This window comes from Acomys russatus, chromosome 3 (assembly GCF_903995435.1).
Source record: "Acomys russatus chromosome 3, mAcoRus1.1, whole genome shotgun sequence".
Taxonomy (NCBI): Eukaryota; Metazoa; Chordata; class Mammalia; order Rodentia; family Muridae; genus Acomys; species Acomys russatus.
This window is the reverse complement of record NC_067139.1, coordinates 85559477-85580124: the sequence shown is the minus strand read 5'-3', so window position 1 is coordinate 85580124 and position 20648 is coordinate 85559477. Positions and strand designations below refer to the sequence as shown.

Genomic DNA, 20648 nt, shown 5'->3' with positions numbered 1-20648 from the left:
ATTAGTTATCACATGGCATAGGAAACTGTACCTGTGTCCTCTGAAGAGCAACAAGTACTCGTAACTGAGCCTTCTCTCCAGCCTCCTGTGCTTTCAGCTTTCCCTTATTAGGCTGTGAGCCACACTGCCTGTGGAATGTGTCTGGCTGTTCCTGCACCACTTGCTGTCTGTCTCTATTGTCCCATGTGTCTGTGTGTACAGTACTGCAGATGGCGAGCCTGCACCGAGGAGTCTGCATGTTCCTGTCTCCTAGCTCTGTCCAACTGTAGATAGAGGGTTCAGTTTCATGTCAGATCATAATTGAGAGAATTAAATTTGGTATGTAATGAATTGTCAGGGCTCTAATTCTGGTTCTGTCTTGTAGATTTGGTAATTTATCCTCTCAGCCTTGGTCTCCTCACCTGAAAAAAAGGGGAGAATTAGTCTCATCTCTGGCGGAGGTTAAAGGTTAGAGATGACGTGACAGTTAAAATTTGCACACCTGGCCTATGACATTCTTCTTGTGTCCTATACAGACGGAAAAAGCACCCTGCTAGCCCCAGAGCCCTGGCTACCTATGGCAAGCCTCTGCGCTCTTCCTTTTTCCATCTTTTATCTCTGTCTTCCATCTTCCATATACTGATTTTTCAGATGTATTTTCTAAATACATTATGGTATAGAATTGGCAATGCTGCCAGTTTGGACTCTAAGGGGGATGGTTTATATGGGGTAATGGGCTGGAGCGATGGCTCAGTGATTGAGAATTTGCTGTTCTCAGATGACTTAAGTTCAGTTCCCAGCACCCACTCTGGGTAGCTGACAACCACCTGTAACTCAGCTACAAGGGATATGATGCCCTCACATGCTAGAGTGTATTCATATCTTCAGACAGACTCCCACATACACATAAATAAAACAAGGCAGCTGGGTTAAATAAGACAGCACTGACAAAGCAAACGTTTTATTTTGTGTGTAGTGTGGGTATGTGTGTCCCACTGTGTTCATGTGGAGGGCAGCTGACAATGTGGAAGTTGGTTCTCTCCTCCTACCATGTGTGTTCCAAGGATTAATGTTTCAAGGCTTGGGGACAAGTGCTTTTATCAGCTGAGCCCTCTCACTGGCCCCCAAAGGAAATGTTTTATCAGACCAATAAGCTAAACATTTTCACTAAGTATTAAAACTAACTCTGACAATTACATTCTAACAGGGAATCTGGCTCGAAGATCCAAGTCTGTGCCTCCTCGTGACTTAGGCAGCTCGGATAAAGGACAAGTAAATCTTTTTATATAGTTAAATATGTGAATGTACCTTATTCAAGATTGAAATGGATTTGTTAAATTTCTAAAGGTATGAAGAAGGGCTTCTGGGAGCTGGAGAGATGGCTCAGAAACTTAGAGCACTGGCTGCTCTTCCAAAAGTCCTGAGCTTAATTCCCAGCAACCACCTGGTGGTTCACAATCATCTATAATGGGATCGGATGCCCTCTTCCTGGGTGCAGGTGTTACATGCAGGCACAACACTGTATACATAGTAACAATTTTTTTTAAAAAAAAGGTTTTTATTTAACATTGTAAATGTTTCAAATATAACAACAAACATGAGCCATGGACTCTATAGAATGTAGTTTTAGAATCTGGGTTTTAATTTAGTGGGTGCAGGTTGTTAACAGCTTAAAATGTCTTATATTGTAGGCTGCCTTGCCCAGAGAGCCTCTTGAACCAGTGAACTTCCCAGATCTTGAATATAAAAATGAGGAAAATGAGGAAGAGATTCAGGGAGAAATCAGTCATCCTGATGGAAAGGTAAACCATATTCATTTAAAATAATGAGTGTGTTGGGGCTGGAGAGATGGCTCAGTAGTTAAAGTGGCTGCCCTTTCAGAGGACTCTGGTTCAATTCCCAGCACCCACATGGCAGCTCACAGCTATCTGTGACTCTAGTTCCAGGGGATCTGACATGATGACATAGGCAGGCAAAACACTAACAAATTCTCTAACAAACACCAAAAATAAAAAGTTATCAAAAAGTGTGCTATAAAAAATAGCATTAAAATAAGGATTTTAGACTCTGAAAAGAGTGTCACTTGTCATTTGACAACAGGAACCTATTCTGAGAACTGCATTGTTACAGATTGTATTATTTATGAATATCCTAGAATGTGCTCACAGAGACCTAAATGAGATCTACCTCAGACTAGGGGTGGTGTATGCCACGTCTATGTATAAATGTATACAGGGTGTGTGTGCAGACATAGGCATGTATATGGTAGAACCACTGTTCTGAGGACTTAGAAGAACAAAGGGCACCAAATAAGCTGAAGCACAGGAGACTCCATGTGTGCTGATACAAATATCATGTGTGATAGGAGACTGTGTGTGACATAAACACATAGAATGATGTGTATAAAAGCATAGAAAGCACATGAATCAGCAACATAGCTGTTTTATATTATTGAACACGATGTACTTTACATAATTGTGTGGGATGTACTTTTCTGAAGCTGTCAGCACAGGCTTACGCCGTCACTAAAACACAACATGATGCTGTGCATGATGGCAGCTAGGATGCAAAGGGTCAGGTTTTCCAGCTTCACTATACTAATCGGGGAGAATGTTATGCACGTGGCCCATCAGTGACTGTTGTGTAGTATGTGACCAGGGCTGGTGTTGATGGCTGCAGTGGCACTTGAACATTTAGTGATAAGCAAAAGCAGGACTATCACCCCTTTAACACAGAGCGGCACGGCCTCTCACATGTTCTCCTCTGTGGTCTTTGTAATTCTGTTCTGGAGCCAGGCCTGTTACTAGCCTGTGTGACTTTGTTCCTGCCCTTAGTTATCTGTGTGTGCCACACAACAAACGAGGAAGTCAGAGCACAACTGCAGGAGTTGGTACTCTCCATAAAACATGTGTGTCCTGAGAACCCAGGCCATCAGGCTTGGCAGCAAGTGTTCTTGTCCTTACAGAAGTTTCTAAGTGGAAAAAGTGGGTGTGCTGATTAAAGGGAGGGGTGAAAAGGGACATAATGATGCCTGGGGAGGTGTGTAAGGATATTTTTCATATGTTTCATACATCTTGTTCATTTAACTGAAATAAGGCCAAAGTTCAGTCTAACCTTGAGGACTGATGAGGATAAAGTCAAGTGACCATATTTTATGAGTCTCCTATAGGACACCAAGTTGATGAGAGAATTTATTTTAGATGAATTGTTAATATAAATGGAATATGAATAAAAAGCCGAGAAAAAGTGGTTGGTGGTTGGCGCACGCCTTTAATCCCAGCACTTGGGAGGCAGAGGCAGGTGGATCGCTGTGAGTTTGAGGTCAGCCTGGTCTACAAAGTGAGTCCAGGACAGCCAAGGCTACACAGAGAAACCCTGTTTCAGAAAACAACAAAACAAAACCTGATGAAATAAAGGTGTTTTCTATTCTCTACTTTGGATTTTAGAAATATGTTTTTTACGTCTATTGTGGAGAATTTGGATGTGCGTAAACAGGCAAGGTATTCTTCATATCTTTGTTGCGTGGTGTCAGGAGGAAATCTTACCTAGTGATAATCACCTTGTGTCTTTTTAGGTAGAAAAGGTTTATAAAAATGGGAGCCGGGTTGTCCTGTTTCCCAATGGGACTCGGAAGGAAGTGAGTGCGGATGGGAAGAGCATCACTGTTACGTTTTTCAATGGTGACGTGAAGCAGGTCATGCCGGATGAGAGAGTGGTGAGTGTGCTCAGGCCACTGCTTCTGGCTGTGCCGTCTCTTGAGAGGGTGACTCGAGGAAATGTCTTTGCAGGTCTATTACTATGCCGCTGCCCAGACCACGCACACCACATACCCAGAAGGCCTGCAAGTCTTACATTTCTCAAGTGGACAAATAGGTACAAACTTCTTTGCCTCCTCTGTTTAATGCTAGCCTTCCTTCAAAAACAAATACTGATAACAATCATTTTTAAAACAGAAAAGCATTTCCCAGATGGAAGAAAAGAAATCACATTTCCTGACCAGACCATTAAGACTTTATTTGCTGATGGTCAAGAAGAGAGCATCTTTCCAGATGGCACAGTTGTCCGAGTACAACGGTATGGCACCTCTTAAGTCTGTTTCCAATTTTCATGGTTCAACTTAAAAAAAAAATTGGGACTGGGGATTTGGCTCAGTAGGGAAGAGCACTTGCTGTGCAGTCATGAAGATCTGAGTTGGAACTTGTTACGTGCAAGGAAGCATCACCCTCCCAAATACGAAACAAAATGTATCAGTGACTTGAATTTTCAATGAGTTGAGACAGACACTTGAAACATGAGAGACACATGACTGCGCTGTGAAGTTTAGAGAGAGGCTGCACAGAACTCAGGAGAGGTGGGAGTCATTTGTTTGTTTAGAAGTTAAGAGTCAACTGGGCGCGGTGGCATACACGCCTCTAATCCCTGCACTTAGGAGGCAAAGGTAGGCGGATTGCTGGGAGTTCAAGGCCAGCCTGGTCTGCAAAGTGAGTCCAGGACAGCCAAGGCTGCTACACAGAGAAACCCTAAACCCTGTCTTGAAAAACCAACCAACCAAACAAACAAAAAAGTTGTTTAGAGTCTAGGGGAGGGGAAGAGGGAGTGAGGGTGGGAACAGGAAGAGATAAAAGTGAGGGGATAACATTCAGGATGTGATCTGAATAAATTATAATAAACTAAAATTTAAAAAAAGGTTTAGTGTGAACCTTGAAAACAGAATGAAACACAGAAGCCACGCTGTCCTCAAGTGTGTGCCTGTAGTTCCAATCTTGCCTGTAGTTTTACTTTATCAACCCCTCTGTCCACTTTGGTACAGTTTTAATTTCTTGGCATATTTGATCCAAACTTTAAAAATCAGTAAGCTCTTCCTTTGTCTTTCTGAACATTACATTTTGAAAGTTAATTTTATGTGGTCCCTGGATGCCCGATACACAATAAAAAAAACTTTTTTTAAAGCTGAGTTTCTTGTGGCTCAGGCTGGCCTTGAACTTCTGATCCTTCTGCCATCATATCCTACACGCTAAGATTGTAGGTGCACATCATAACCAAGCTGATGATGCAGAGCTGCTTACCCCATCATTTTAACCACCGTCCTGGTGAAGGTCTGCCACATCTGATTTTGAGTTTTCCCTTTATTTTAGAATATGACAACTAAATAACTCTGTCTTTGAAAACAGTTAATGTACTAGCCAGCGTGAAGCCGATCATACAGATTGGCCAAGAATTCAGGTGGTACAGCAATTTCTTATAGTCACTGTAGTGTTTTTCCCCTTAGTGTAGAAATCTGATACATACACAAATAAATAGCAGTTTGTTAAAAAAAATTAGAGGTCTGTTATGCGTTGGATAACATTTGAAAAAATTTAGGATTTCTTTTTTAACAGTAGTTTTGCATAATAAGCAGAGAAGTAAATAAAATTTCTGTACCATGCTTCAACATAGACTAACTACTTTCACGAGCAAGTCCCAGGTGTTATTAGTTCGGTTAGAATTATTTCTTTCTTCAGAGCAGTGGTTCTCAAATTGCAGTGCGCCACTGAATCACCTGGCTTGTGCAGATGCAGCTGTGCTGGAGCGCCCCCCCCCCCCCCAGGGGAAGCAGCTCTTGGGATAGATTTTGTGTCTCACATATATGTGGCACATGATGATTCTGCAATATGTTTCAAACTGCTGAATCTCAGGCCATGAAAATTCACTATGAATGTCCCATACACATGCCCAGCAATCTGCTTCATTTTTTCATATTCTATTTTTTTGTTGTTGTTGTTCAAAGTACTCAGGTGGTCTTCAACTTAGTGAAAAAGAGCCATCCTAACTTTACCCCAAGGAACCTGAATAGCTAAATTTTAACAGAGTGACCAGCTCTGAGCTGGGTATGCTAACATCCCAGAACTAAGGAGGGAGGGGGATCACTGAGAGTTTGAGGACAGCCTACTTTACATAGCAAGTTGCAGGCCAGTTTTGGGCTACATAAAGAGACTCTTGTCACAACAACCACGTCTTTTTAGACTTTTAGTCTCTTTGGATTTAGACAATCTAAAACTTAAAAACAAAAAACTAAACATTTATAGTAAAAGTACAAAGTAAATTCAATAAGAGAAACTTTTCATGGCCACATGTAAAAGCTAATTTAGTAGTTGGAACTGAAATGAAATACTGCAGACAGAACTTGCAATTGTATTGGAAAGAGGACCAATGAGTCTTTTTTGGAGAATAATTACCAGAATCAAAGAAGGCTCCTTTTAGCTAGCATTCCTGTGGTACGTTTTTTTTCTTTTTATTCTCCCACTGTATTGAGGATGAATACAAAGCCTCATGCATACTAGGCTAGTGCTTTACCACTGAGCTCTTTCCCGCTCTACTTGGCAGAGCTAGGCAGGGTTTTTGTGTTGCCCAAGCTGGACCTGAACTCCAGTCCTCAGCCTCCTCAGGGCTGGTATTACAGTCATGTACCTACCACTATGACCAGCTCTTGTTGATACACATTTTTAAGGAATTATATTCTGGTTTAAATTTTACAGTGATGGCAACAAAATCATAGAGTTTAATAATGGGCAAAGAGAGCTCCATACTGCCCAGTTCAAGAGAAGAGAATATCCAGATGGGACTGTTAAAACTGTCTATGCAAATGGTCATCAAGAGACGAAGTACACATCTGGCCGGGTTAGAGTGAAGGACAAAGATGGCAATGTTGTAATGGACACAGAATTGTAGAGATTATTGTGGGATTAATCATGAGGTAACACTACGTGGCTCTTCTGTTCAGAGTATGTACATTTCTTCATGTGTTCGGTCGTTTAATTTATATAATGTGTGTGTGTCTAAATGTAAATTATGTTTGAATTTTAAAATTAAAGTTTTACTGCAGAGTCTCTTCCTGGTCTACATTCTTAGAAACACAGAAGCAGCTCCCCCTTTGTATGTGTCTTTCTACAGTCAGGAAGAGCCAAACGTTATTACTTTGCTGTAAACCATGTACAGTTTATTTTTTAAACAACTTTGCTTTTTTTGGTCTTGTTTTTTAGAGACTGGGCCCTACTGTGTAGCACTGGGTAGCCAGAAACTTACTGTGTAGGTTGGGCTGGCCATGAATTCAGAGATCCACCTGCCTTGGTCCCCTCAATGCTGAGTAAAGGCGTGCACCACCATACATAGTTTGTGCAGGTTTTCAAAATAAGAAACCCAAGAGGTAAAAGAGCATCCAATCCTTGTTTCAGAGAATGAACTAAAAAGTGAGTGTCAGTACAGTACTGCAGCCAGTTCTTAGATGAAAGCTCTCATGAATTACAACCAGAGTGCTATGTAACTTGTCAGAAACAGAGAAGTAGCTGGTGTGAACCAGTCATAGCCTCCTTCATCTTATTACCAGAGAGGTGGCAGCCAGCACAAGCAAACGTGCTCAGAGAAAGGGCGAACTGCCTACTGCGAGCTTATAACTAGAAAGGGCAAACTGCCTACTGTGAGTTTATAACTAGGACAATAGGTATTGACAATTACTCGTTAACAAATATCGATTAAGAACTGAATGTGAAAAACAAAAAATAAAAATATATTACTTAACACTGTGGAAGAATATTAGAGTAAGACATAAACTTTAAAACTATTAAAGCTAATGAAAACCCAAGGCTCTCCTTTACATTTTATATATCACACGCTGGATCTGCTATGCATAAAATAAAATTTGGCTGTTACTCATAGAGGTAAAGAAATATATATTTGTAATAAATACTTGGCCTGTCTGTGTTTTCACTAACTTCTTTTTCAGAAGCAACTGCCCCCTGACCCAGCAAATCCCACTACTGTGCACATGTGAGAAAACCTCTCACGTGTATAAGGGCCCTATAAACACACAAAAGTCCCAGATACCTAAATATCTAATGATAAGAACATGCACTCGATGGGCAGTGCAAAACCTACGTTTCCCAGTACTCAGTCTTTCTTATGGAATCATGTACAGCAGAAGTATAAACATCACCTCAGTCATTACTCATCTTGTAAGGGAGTGGCGGCGGTAATGGGGTGAGACAGTTCATGACCTTCAACAATTCCACTGTTTCTTAAGCAAAATCTTAATAACATGAACTAAAATTTCTATATGCCTCAATTTTATTTTGAAAACAGTAAAAACAAAAATATTTCAAAGAAAATATAAACTTCCTCCTACACCATTCTTTAACAATTTAACAAGACTAAAGGAGGGAAAAGACATAACTGCAGAACAAGTTAAAATCAAACCCAAAATGGTACAAATCTAACAGTAAACTTTTTCTTTCTGGACAGCTACAGGTGCTCTTGTATGCCTGAAAAACAAAAAGTATTACTTTAAAACTTGCTTTGATGCTTTATTCAATTCTAGCTGGTTAGTTGGTTGGGTCTCAGTGGTTCTGCCTGCCTGCTACTCGGGAATTAAACTGTGTCCTGCTTGCCCCACCCATCAGTACTAGGACAGTCATGACAGCCATTCCCGACTGTCTTTACAAATACAAGGGTTGTTGATAATGGTGTTCAAGAGGCAGAAAGTTATCAGGCAACAAAATCTGCAAGAGTTCTTGTAGAACTTCATCTTTTGAGAAATGAGACTCAGATGCTTTTATAAGCCATTTAACATTCACCTCTGCCACAGCAGTCATGTACAGGCTCGCGTGGGCTGACTCACCCGGCAACCACGGATGAGCACACTTACATCGTTCATCTTCATCTGCAAGCCCCACTTCTACCAAGGACATATGAACTGGGTACTGTTCACTTTCATATAATGTCACTATTTGTTCTGGTTCCTGAGCCTAAGATGGAAAGATACAGTTATCAACAAGATAATAATGTAACTGGGGTACACACTTATAACGTGGTGGTAACACACCTGTAATCCTAACCGGAGGCAGAAGAAGATGATCACAAAACAAACAAACACCCAAAACACAATCTGTCTTTGCTGTCCTTTCCGTCCTCCGTCTGTCGCTGTCGCTGGAGGAAGGTGCAAGACTAATTCACTCTCTGCCTCTGCCTTTGCCTTCAGAAGGCATCTTGGTTTCCTTCTAGTCTCCTCTATTAAAGCTAATGAAAGCCCAAGGCTCTGCTTCACATTCTATATACCACACACTGGATCTGCTATGCATAAAATAAAATTTGGCTGTTACTCATAGAGGTAAAGAAATATATATATTTGTAATAAATACTTGGCCTGTCTGTGTTTTCACTGACTTCTTTAAAACACCCTTCATGAACTATGTACATGCTAGTGCACAATATACAACAGTTTTCCAAAAGCATTTTCTAGTCATAATAGCCTTATCTGGTTCTGTGGAAGGCAGTATACAGGATTCTTTGTCCTAGCACCTGGCAGAGAACGCAGTCGGGCCTGAACACCAGTCCTAAAGACCAAGGGTAACTCAGCCTTATACATCACCCTCCCTACTCAGGCTGTGTCAAGGAGGAGGTCTGGGAGTCCTGGGTTTTATAATATTGAGCCAGATCACAGAAACAAATTGTGCACGTGCCTGTAAGGATAAAAAATGACCAGTTCTAGAACACTATGCAAAAACAAAACAAGGTTCTTGCTTGCCTGTGGGCTACTACTGTGTGATATGCTAAACTTAAAATCTTTTAAAAAATCTTTAGAACTAACCTATGTGAGTGCTTTGCCTTCACGTATCTAAGTTCACAATGTGTATACAGTGCTAGCAAGCTCAGAAGAGAGTATCTGAACCCCAGGAACTGGGGTGGGCTGTTATGAGCCACTGGGAACCAAACCTGGGCTCCTCTGCAAGAGCAGCAAGTGCGTGCTCCTAGCCCTTGAGCCGTTTCTCCAGTTCCGACCTGGAGCTCTGCTATAGATCTAGCCACCTTGCAGTTCAGGCTTCTCTGACTATAGCTCCCCAGCTTTCAGGACACAGCTTGTGTAACACTTTCTGGACCTCCTACTTAGTGAATTACTTGAATGTCTACTAAGAAGTTTCTTGAACACCTTTCCACATCTCTTCGGATGCAAACAGTCATTTCTTACATTTCTTCCCAGCCTACAAAGTTATCTATACCTCTACTGTACTTTGATTCTACCTCAAATTAATTAGTGGTATGCATGTTTGTTTTTCATTAACTTGGAAGTTCTTTAATGATAGGATATGCATCTTTATTATTTTATATTAATCCTTATGTATCCCTTTAGGATAATGAAGTTTTTTAAGACTAAATTTTCCTTTGATGGATTTGACAGGGCCCAGGGTGATGACCTTGAACTTCTGACCCACCTGCTTGCATGTCCTGAATGGTGGATCACAGGTGACCATCACCTACACCTGTGAAGGCAAGTGCTCTACTAACTTATGGCAGCTAGTAGAGTTCCATCCCAAGCTCCACATAAAAATATTTTAACTAGCCTTAACTGATACAGTCTATGTAGCTTTAAACGCTTTAACTAGTATTTCTTAAGCAGAAGCAAAACACTTTACAAAGTTAATAGGGTTTATGGAAACAGCTTCAAAATAATTTGGCTAAGACATACTTACCACAGAGGAAGCATAAAGTTGTTTTCCCTGGAGACAGTCTATCATAGTCCATAATGCTTCCATGCTCCACTTGGGACAGTATGGTATTCTTGCCTTTTCTGAGTCACTTAAGGGAGGTTTAAACCCTGCCAAGAGAACCTTTATGGCTTGGGCTGGGTATTGCATAAGCTGAACAGGAATCTGACGTAGTCTGTTACAAAAGAGATTGAAAACAGGAGAAAAGTTTCATGATACTGGATTTGGCAAATGACAGCAAGTGCATAGCCAAGAAACGTCAGAAAAGCTGAATCCCTTGGGCACTGTCAGTGATGTGCAATGGTCCAGTTGCTGTGGAGAACTATATGTGGGAGTTCCTTAGAGAGTAAAAATAAGAGTGTGGCCCAGCAATCCCATCTCTGGTATATACCCCACATGACTGAAAACAGGGTCTCAGGGTACTTTATAGACATCTTTAACAGTTTTATGAGGGATGAAACTTAACTGACACCAACTGGCACAGATAACGAACAGTGCTAAATAAAGCAACAGCTGTAAGTTGCTCTCAACAAATGACCTATCATAGCACATGGAAGCAAACACAATTTAAGATTAAAGGAAGGATAGCAGGCTACTGAGACTTGATACCCTATTATCATATACAGGGGGAGGAGGCCGCCCTTAGTCACAGTCATAGGGGAAGGGAGTAAGCGGAAAATGGGAAGGAGGGAGGAATGGGAGGATACAAGGGATGGGATAACAATTGAGATGTAATATGAATAAGTTAATAAAATATATTTTAAAAAGATTTAAGCTATGCATTAACTTAGATTGTAAAAGCCGACTACATGGAAAACCCCAGGCAAGGAAGGTTGGTTGCTGTTTTGTTCTCTTAAAGGCAGGTTAAACAAGCAGTTGAGTATATGGTCAAATAGCTGTCACAAGTCCTGCACTTGCAGAGATCCACCTGCCTCTACCTCCCTGAGCGTTGGGACCACAGGTGTGTGCACTGTACCTGGAGCAGTCTCAAGTCTTAAATGGCTTTAAGGTGTATGATAATTCTGGCTGTGAGGTCCTGTAAAATCTCCAGTCTCTTAGAATGTAAGACATTTTCATAAATTATTGGCACAAAGAAGAAATTCCTAATCTTATAAACTTTTAAAATATTTTTTTTCTTTTAAAATGAGGTGGTAGTGGCACACGCTTGTAATCCCAGCACTCAGGAGGCAGAGATATGTGTATTTCTGTGAGTTCAAGGCCAGCTTGGTCTACAGAGCAAGTACCAGGACAGCAAAGGCTACACAGAGAAACTCTGTTTCAGAAACCAAAAAAAAAAAAAAAAAAAAATCAACCAACAAATCAAGCCTCCCCTCCTGTCCTCCCCCCCAAAAAAATCTTCCCAATAAATAGTTCTAATTATCTTCCCATCCCAGAAAAAACAAAGAACCTTTACTAAGGACTGGGGAGAAGGCTCCGAGAGTAAAGTGCCTGCCGTGCAAGCAGGACGACTACAGTCTGATCCTGTGCTTGCTGTCCAGCCAATCTAGTTAAAATGGACAGCAGGTTCAGTTAGAGATTCTGTCTGAAAAAGCAAGGTGGAGAGTAATAGAAGACACCAATATTGACCTTTGACCTCTGCGTAAGCACATGCTCCCTACATAACCATACCACACACAAATATGCTTTTTAAAAAGCACCTTATTCAACTTTACCTGTTTATTGTCAGCTTCTCTGTGGACCCATAATCAACAAACAGTACCAGGATAGACAAAGGATTAAATTCTTTAATGGAAACAATCTTGGCTCTGTACCACAAACCATCAGCATATTCAGCGAGGCAAGGCATTTCTGGAAAGACAGTAAAGGAGAACAAATGATGGAATTGTTACTGATTTTCTTCCAAAAATTTTAATATAAAAAGTACAAAAAAAAAAAAAAAAAAAAAAAAAAAAAAGTAGCCATACGGTCACTGCCCAGAACTGAGCACTGTGGTGGCTTCTCTTTTTCTGCCTGCACTTTACCTAGCTTTCTTACTAATGCCTACGGTTACGTTCTGAAGAAAAGCGCTTGCCCATCCTCAGAGTCCCGCTTCCAGACAGGTGAGGCCACATTGCCAAGAAAAGAAAAACAACCTCAGGCATAAAGTAGCTATGAATGAACAAACTATGTATGCTCAGATACAGAAATTACATTATGCTGGACTGTGACTCCCCTGGAGGAATGAATGAGGAAGAATTTTTTTCCTTCTGGACTGTAAAGTGTGTCTACACAAAACCCACCTGCTGAGATACTCTTACACTCAGTTGGTAACTGTGAGACCAATTGCACAGTGCCCTTCCAATTGCTGCTGACGCTCCTGAGTGGACATGCTCACACTGCTTCTGTAAAGTGGTGAGGAGGAGGGGACACTGCTACATGCTGGGAGAGGCAGGAGAAGGCCTCTGATAAAGGAGACCTGAGCAAGAGACCTTGGCTGTGACAGCCAGTCTGAGGAAGAATATTCCAAGCAACAGGAACTGTGAGCTGTAATCAGCCAAAACAAGTTACGGCCTATCAGAAGGCTATTAAACCAGGCAAGAAGTTCTGCTGATATATTTTTCCTTTGCTTAAACATACTCTGATATACAACAGACCAATAATAGAGACAGCTCTATGCCCCACACAGGAAAATGTGCAGCCACTCTTGGTATCCAGGGGTTGCCAACAGCAAGTGGGTACATTTTCCTTCGAAGAGAATCATGGGCATTTAGTGAGGATGTGAGGAATAGTTTGGAAAGAAAGCTGTAAGAATTTTAATCTATCCTGGTAAACCCACCCCAAAGTCATTTCCGGTGATTCATACCACTGTAGTCTGGAAGGCAGCGTTCACAATCTGAGCTGGCGGTGAAGCCTCACACTTAAAAACAACCATCCTTCTGCGACTACCCTCAATTTCCAACTTGCCTGACTCGTAAACTGTCCCCAGAGGAGTGCTAAGTTACGTAACTCATTTGGGTCACTCCTCATCTAGAAAATGTGTGTTTTTGGAATTTAGAGATCATACGTGTGATGCTGAGGAGGAGAACGACCAGTTAACATGATAAATAACCCACCCATCTCCCTGGCGTGTCGCATGAAAGGCAAGTCTCACCAAGACCCCGGGCACTCAGAACAAACACACCTGAGCTAAAGTCTGTCAGTGGAGGAAAGGCCTCTACATTCCTGTTAAGTCTCTGCAGTGCTTCCTCCAGGCTCTCAGACTCTGATTCCCAGCTGATTCCGCTGTCATCCATGTCACCATGATGGTTAAACTGAGTACAGCTTTCTACAGAATCAAGGCAAATATACACCTACAAGGGAGTGGGAAGGAGAGAAGGCAAACACACTTTGCAGAGTCTGTAATTCTACAACTCACTCACAGGTGGCCTCCAGCCAGGACTGAGGGACCCTGGCTCCTGTGACTTGTCCCCATGCAGTGCCTCTGTGTCCTGCCAAACTCATCTTGTAGCCGGGAGACCACACTGAAGTAGGGGTGTGGCTGGCTGTAGAGATGGGCGTGTTTCAGGAAGTACAAATCTTGTAGCAGTCCCCTGAAAGGGTCCTAGAGCTAGCACTGAGCCTTCTGGACATGTCATATGAATATTTACTTGTTCTTAGACAGGTGTTATGTATATCCTGGCCTCAACTACTAATCGTCTGCCACCTGAGTTTGAATTACAGGCATGTTTCACCATGCCTGGCAATGTGACTCTTTGGAAGCAGAGTCTATAGTTACCATCAAAATCTTGGCTGCAGCATCATGAGATCTTGAGACAGACTTAATTAAGCAACTATTTGTTTTTTTACCCTCATGCACTTTTAATTAAATTACTGTACATGTATTTATATTGTGGGAGAGGCACACAGTACCAGAGCCCACGTATAGAAGTCAGAGGACAACTTGTGTGAGTCAGTTTTCTCCTTCTACTATGTGGGTTCTGGGGACTAAACTCAGACTGTCAGACAAGCACCTTTATACACTTAGCCATCTTGCCAGTCTCCATATATATTGATTTAAGCTGCTAAATTTGGAGTAATTTGTCATAGAGCAAAAAATAATATAAACATTATACAACCTAATGGTAGTTATACAAGCTATGACATTAAGCCACAAACCCTTCGCTTGACTGTAAAGGCAAGGGGACGCCAGTGCTACTTGCCATTTCCCACCTTGTTGTCAGCTGGGGACATTAAGTTTTCTTTAGTGAATTTATGCAATCAATAGTTGCTAAATGACTATTATTTATCATGCATTCTTTTAGGTTCTGAAGATATAATGGAGAAGAGATTAAACCTCCATTTTAATGAACTTATCTTTTAGAGAGGAAGACAGCCAAATGCCATAAATAGGTCAATGTAAGATGTTTTAAGAAGCTCAGAAAATCATGGAACAGGGAAAAACATGAGTGACATATTCAATATTCACAGGGGGAGAAAGACGCACTTTAAAATGCTCACTTGGGTTACACATTTGGGGCTGGAGAGATGACTCAGTGGTTTAGAGCAGTTGTTGCTTTTGCAGAGGACCTAGGTTCTATTCCTAGCACCCACAAAACAATAATTTAAAACCTTATCTAACTCCAATTCCAGGGGACCTGATGGGCCTCTTCTGGCTTCCACAGGCATGAGGAATGCATGGGGTACACATACATACACACAGGCAAGAACTGTTAACACTGAATGCATCTAAACTTTAAAAAACCTTAAAAATCCATATGAACATACTCTGGGAAAGCAGCAGGTGTTTAACAAACACCAGTATCCTGAAGAATCAACAAATATCTTAAGACCTAACAGAATGGGGCTAAGTAGAGGCCACCTATTCCCATTGTTTATAGGTAGAAGATGGAACTGAGACAAGTGTATGAGACTGAGACACCCGCACTGTCCCTAAGCGTTGTCTCACAGCTGGCCTGGCACGTACTTCATCAGGTGAGACGATATGCTTTACTTGCACAGCATACAGCTCCTCTGGTGGAGGCAGAAGTGAAGACAGATATGGTGGTAAAACGGGAGCCTCCATTTCAGGCAAAAGCAACTCCTAAAACAACACACACACACACACACAAAATTAAGTTTCAGAATAGCAATCACAAGAATTAACATGAAACTTCCTTATGGTTTACTAGGAACCAAGCTCTTCTGTGTACGGAATACCACAAACAGGTCTAAGCAGCAAGTAGGATGACTCATGATCTGCAGCATTCTTTTATTCCTCAATTAATAAAAAGGATTTATGCAAACAAAAGCATCTGTGTCCATGGATGCATATCCACAGTGGAGTCATGGAATATTGCAGACAAGTGCTCAACAGTTAGTGCCACTTATTAAGAGTGGTGCTGGGTGTAAAGTACAGAGTGAATTGCACACGCATGCGTGTGCGCAGACACACACACACACACACACACACGGCGCGCAGACACATGGCACATACACGGCGCGCAGACACACGGCGCGCAGACACACGCACGCACGCGCACACGCACACACACCCCCGACGGCCTGGAATCCCCAGAGATCAGCCTGCCTATACCTTCAAGGACTGTGTATCCATGTTGGCCCCCTTATTCTGTATTATTTACTTGCTTTTTAAACAAATAGTTACTACATAAAATAACACATGAAATACTCAAAGAGATAAGTTAAAGTCACTGAGAGGATAAGTAGGTTCTTAAGTTCTATAAAGAATAAAGGAAAGAGCCAGGCAGTGGTGTCACATGCCTTTAATCCCAGCACTCGGGAGGCAGAGGCAGGCGGATCACTGTGAGTTCAAGGCCAGCCTGGTCTACAGAGTGAGTCCAGGGCAGCCAAGGCTACACAGAGAAACCCTGTCTCAAAAAACCAAACCAAACCAACCAACCAACCAACCAAAAAAGAATAAAGGAAAAACAAACATACAAACAAAAGGACTAGGCTGTGGTGGCGCACACCTTTAATCCCAGCACTCGGGAGGCAGAGGCAGGCTGATCTCTGTGAGCTGGAGGCCAGCCTGGTTTACAAAGCATGTCTAGGACAGCCAAAGATAACACAGTGAAACCCTGTCTCAAAAAACAAAACAAAACAACAAAAACCCAAACAAACAAACAAAAAACCCCCCAAAATAAAAACCAAACAAGAGGATTGTGGGAGTGTACGTGGTGTGGGTGCAGGTTTTCTACAGAGACCAGCAGTATTTTCCTCTTTAGAAATGTAGTCATCTTTCTTCTTCCACTTCCAATGTCTACTTTATCTCCCGTTCTGAGGGATTCAAGCATCCTCCCTAGATCCCTCCTTGTTACTTAGCTTCTATGGGTCTGTGACTGTAGGTTGGTTATCCTGTGCTTTAAGGCTAATGTCCACTTGTAGTTGAGTACGTGCCCTGTGTGTCTTTCTGGGTCTGGGTTACCTCACTCAGGATTATCTTTTCCAGATCCATCCATTTGCCTATAAATTTCATGATGTCCTTGTTTTTAATAGCTGAGTGGTATTCCGTTGTGTAAATATAACAGGTTCTTTATCCATTCCTTGGCTGAAGGACATCTGGGTTGTTTCTATTTTCTGGCTATTATGAATAAAGCTGCTATGAACATAGTTGAACAAGTGTCCTTGTGATAATGGTGGAGCATCTTTTGGGTATATGCCCAGGACTGGTATAGCTCGGTCTTGAGGTAGAACTATTCCCAATGTTCTGAGCTATCACCAGATTGCTCTAGAGCATGCATGGACTGCACCTAGGCTTCCTAACATAGATGCAGCGGATGGGCAGCTTGGGCTTCATGTAGGTCCCCTAGAAAGTGGAGTGGGGCTGCCTCTGGCATGGACTCTGTTGCCTGCTGGTGGATCCCTTTCCCTTAGCTGGGCTGCCTTGTCTGGCCTCAGTGAATGTTCTTAGTCCTAATGTGACTTGATGTGCCACAGTGGGCTGGTAAGAAGTAGGGAGGGCTCCTTTTTCTTAGGAGGGGGAGTGGGAACAGGGCAGGTGGGTGGGTCTGGAAGGAGAGGAAGGAGGGGGCTGTGGTTGGGATATAAAGTGAATAAAAAAAAAGAAATGTAAATAAAAAAGCTATCACATTAAAATTTGTTGATTATTTTGTTAGTTTAATATTTCTGGAGGGGGTGCAATATAGAAAAGTTCTGCAAAAAGTGACACCCATTTGGCAATTTTATATTTTACAAAGTAAGAAGCACTTCATGTTTTATAACCAAAGAAATGAAATTGTGCCAAGAAAGCCTAATTCTTCCTGGGGCATAGTTCAGTGATAGTTTGCCTTACAATTGTGAGGCACTAAAATCTCCACGCCTTAAAACCAAACAAGGAAAAACTCTTCCTGAATCAAAACCCATACAAAGCACTAAAGAAAAAGGAAAGGCCAAACCATATTTCACCAAAATTTAAAAGCTCTGAAAGAAACCAGGGGTGGAGGAGGGAGGGCTGGTAAGATGGCTCAATGGTTTTTTTTGTTTGTTTGTTTGTTTTGTTTTTTGAGACAAGTTTTCTCTGTGTAACAGCTCTGGCTGTCTTGTAACTCAATCTGTAGACCAAGCTGGCCTCAAACTCCCCAGGGCTGGGATTAAAGGCGTGCGCCACCACCACTGGCTATTACAGTTCAGTGTTACTGTTCTTGCAGTAACTGAGTGTGGTTCCCAAAGCCCACATCAGGTAGCTCCAAACTGTATATAACTACAGCTTTAAGGGATTAATTCTCTCTTCTGGCTTCTGGAGACACCTACACTTTTAAGCACAAACTCATATACAGAGACACACACACAATTAAAATAATAAAATATCCTAAAGTGAAAGTTGTACACATTGGCACTCAGCACTCAGGAGGACTATAAATGTAAGGCCAGCTTAAGCTACATAATGATATCTCTGCTAGCTTGGGCTACCTTGCAAGATCCTGTTTTATAAAATACAACAAAAAAAATGTGAAATCTGAAAAGGACTTGAATATAGATAATAATAACAGAAAGAATTATTTTGTTCATTTATTTATTTATTTATTTGGTTTTTCGAGACAGGCTTTCTCTGTTTTACCTCTGCCTCCCCATTAAAGGCTGGGATAAAAGGTGTGCGCCACCACTGCCTCTGCCATGCCCAGCAGGCCCATCTCATTTTTTTCTTAAGTTACTTTTTATTTATTATGTGTGATGAATAAGTACCAGAGGGTACAAGTTACAGGAGTCAGGTCTCTCATTTCATCACTTGGGTTCTGGGTTCCCCTTGTCAGCTATGCCATCTTGCTGGCTGTGTATCAGATGCTTTCTATTGATTAAAGTTTCTATAACATCTGAGTTGTAACTTACCTCAAATCTTAGTTTCCAGTTTTCATCTTCATACTTTTCATTCTGACCTCTTGGTTTCTGAAATAATATGGTATTGTTCATCAGTAAAAACCTACTTTTATCTACTAACAAAATATTGCTTTAAGGCATATTTGTACTTTACAAAACTTAGATTGCAAAAGCCATGCTGGCATTCACTTAGTTTGTCAGACTAACACAGGAATATCTACTGTTTACATATTCTACTTATATTCCAATTCCAAGAATCCCCAAAATTTTGCTGAACATGTCAGTGGTGATTTACTGTAAGAGCACAACTAGAAGAGACTAAACTATAAACACTGCGTGATAAACAGCATTTCTCTCTCTCTCTCTCTTTCTCTCTCTCTCTCTCTCTCTCTCTGTCTCTCTCACACACACACACACACACACACACACACACACACACACACACACACACACACACCCCGCCCCTGCTTTAAAGAAACAGTTGTAGTGAGGATTAGAGGCACAAAGTGACATCACAGCTTCTGTCTGAGATGAAGTGGGCTTCCTACTTCTTATTTTTTTGAGACAGGGTCTCACTGTGTCGTGCTGGCTGGCCTGAACTTGCTATTTAGACCCACCCATCTCACTAAAGCGGGGCAAGCTCCCTGCCACTCACCTCATTCCCAGCACAAGAAAGAAATTTTCTGTTGGCAGAAAACTCAGTATTTGCTTGCAATTGCTATTTCCTCAAATAATATATTAATAATACTGGAGGCGGATACGAGGACTCAGGCAGTGAAGGCGTCTGCTGCCAAGCCCAATGGCCCTGAGGTTGACTCCTGAAATCCATGTGGTGGAAGAAGAGAACCAACTTCAAAGTGTTCTCTGACCCTACACATGTACATTAGAATCCGTGTGTATACATACATGCACCCAAAATAAATAAAATGCAATTTAAAATTTAAAAAGAAAGGAAAAAAAAAACCTTAACAAGTGAAATGTGATTGTAGACAATTATCTTGTGATCTGTTATTATGCACAGTTCTCTGAAGGTTTTCAGCACCTTGAAGTATAAAACACCAAAACCATTAAAAGCAGGATCACCAGGGCTCGGAAGACAGCCCCGCTGGTAAAGTGCATGCCCTCCAAGTGTGAGGACTGGAGTTTAGTGCTGAGAATTCATGTACAGAAGCCGAGGGGATGTGCACTTGTAATCCAACATTGGCAGCGTGGATGGCCTCCTCAGTCAGGCTGGCCATTTGCTGAGTTCCTGGCTAGCAGACAGGGGACACCTCAACTTGTCCTCTGGTTTCTACACCGTATGTTTATACACTCACGCAAACACATTCACACCACCACCTCCACACACACTCCCGGCTACCAGAACAAGTGTTCCTGAAGCTAAACGCAGTGCATGGCTCTAAACGCCCCATGAGAAGGCAAATGGGAAGCAAATTACAAAGGCTTCATACCCCTTACATCTGACCCCAGAACAAATTAGATTTTGCAGTTGTTTAGATTTTGGGCTAGTTATGCTAGTATTGGTTGAGCATTCCTAATCTGGATAATCTGAAATGCTCCAAGATGTGAGTGCTAGCTGACTTCGGAAAGTGGTACCAGGGTTCAAGAGCAGCCTGCAGAGTGAGGCGAAGGCTAGCATGGCCAGACTCGGTCTTCAAAAGTAGACGAGAACTCCCAGGCAGGCCCAGGGGTAGGACACCTGCCAGGATGTACGAGACCAAAGGTTCTATCTTCAGTGCCTAAAAGCAAGTTAGAGGCTGGAGAGACGGCCAGGGTTAAAAGCACTTGCTCTGGTAGAAGATCTGGGATCAATTCTTAGCACTCGTAACTCCAGTCTAACACCCTTGGTATGATGTCACTGGGACACGAGGCATGTACATAGTCCACAGACATATATGCAGG

General features: G+C 41.9%; 2 protein-coding genes across 2 annotated transcripts in view; one reads left to right on the top strand and one right to left on the bottom strand.

Moving 5' to 3' along the window:
- Cenpj (centromere protein J) overlaps positions 1-7363 on the top strand; it is a 58588-nt gene extending 51225 nt beyond the window's left edge. The window contains exons 12-17 of the mRNA XM_051143181.1: positions 1187-1251; positions 1671-1781; positions 3554-3694; positions 3768-3852; positions 3933-4053; positions 6495-7363. Coding sequence (XP_050999138.1) covers positions 1187-1251; positions 1671-1781; positions 3554-3694; positions 3768-3852; positions 3933-4053; positions 6495-6687 — 716 coding nt within the window. The 3' untranslated portion in view covers positions 6688-7363. The remainder of the gene's footprint in view (positions 1-1186; positions 1252-1670; positions 1782-3553; positions 3695-3767; positions 3853-3932; positions 4054-6494) is intronic.
- A 1084-nt stretch (positions 7364-8447) lies between these two features.
- Rnf17 (ring finger protein 17) overlaps positions 8448-20648 on the bottom strand; it is a 120844-nt gene continuing 108643 nt past the window's right edge. The window contains exons 31-36 of the mRNA XM_051143378.1: positions 18759-18815; positions 15397-15513; positions 13615-13783; positions 12167-12302; positions 10479-10668; positions 8448-8756 (exon numbers count right to left, since the gene is read on the bottom strand). Coding sequence (XP_050999335.1) covers positions 8448-8756; positions 10479-10668; positions 12167-12302; positions 13615-13783; positions 15397-15513; positions 18759-18815 — 978 coding nt within the window. The remainder of the gene's footprint in view (positions 8757-10478; positions 10669-12166; positions 12303-13614; positions 13784-15396; positions 15514-18758; positions 18816-20648) is intronic.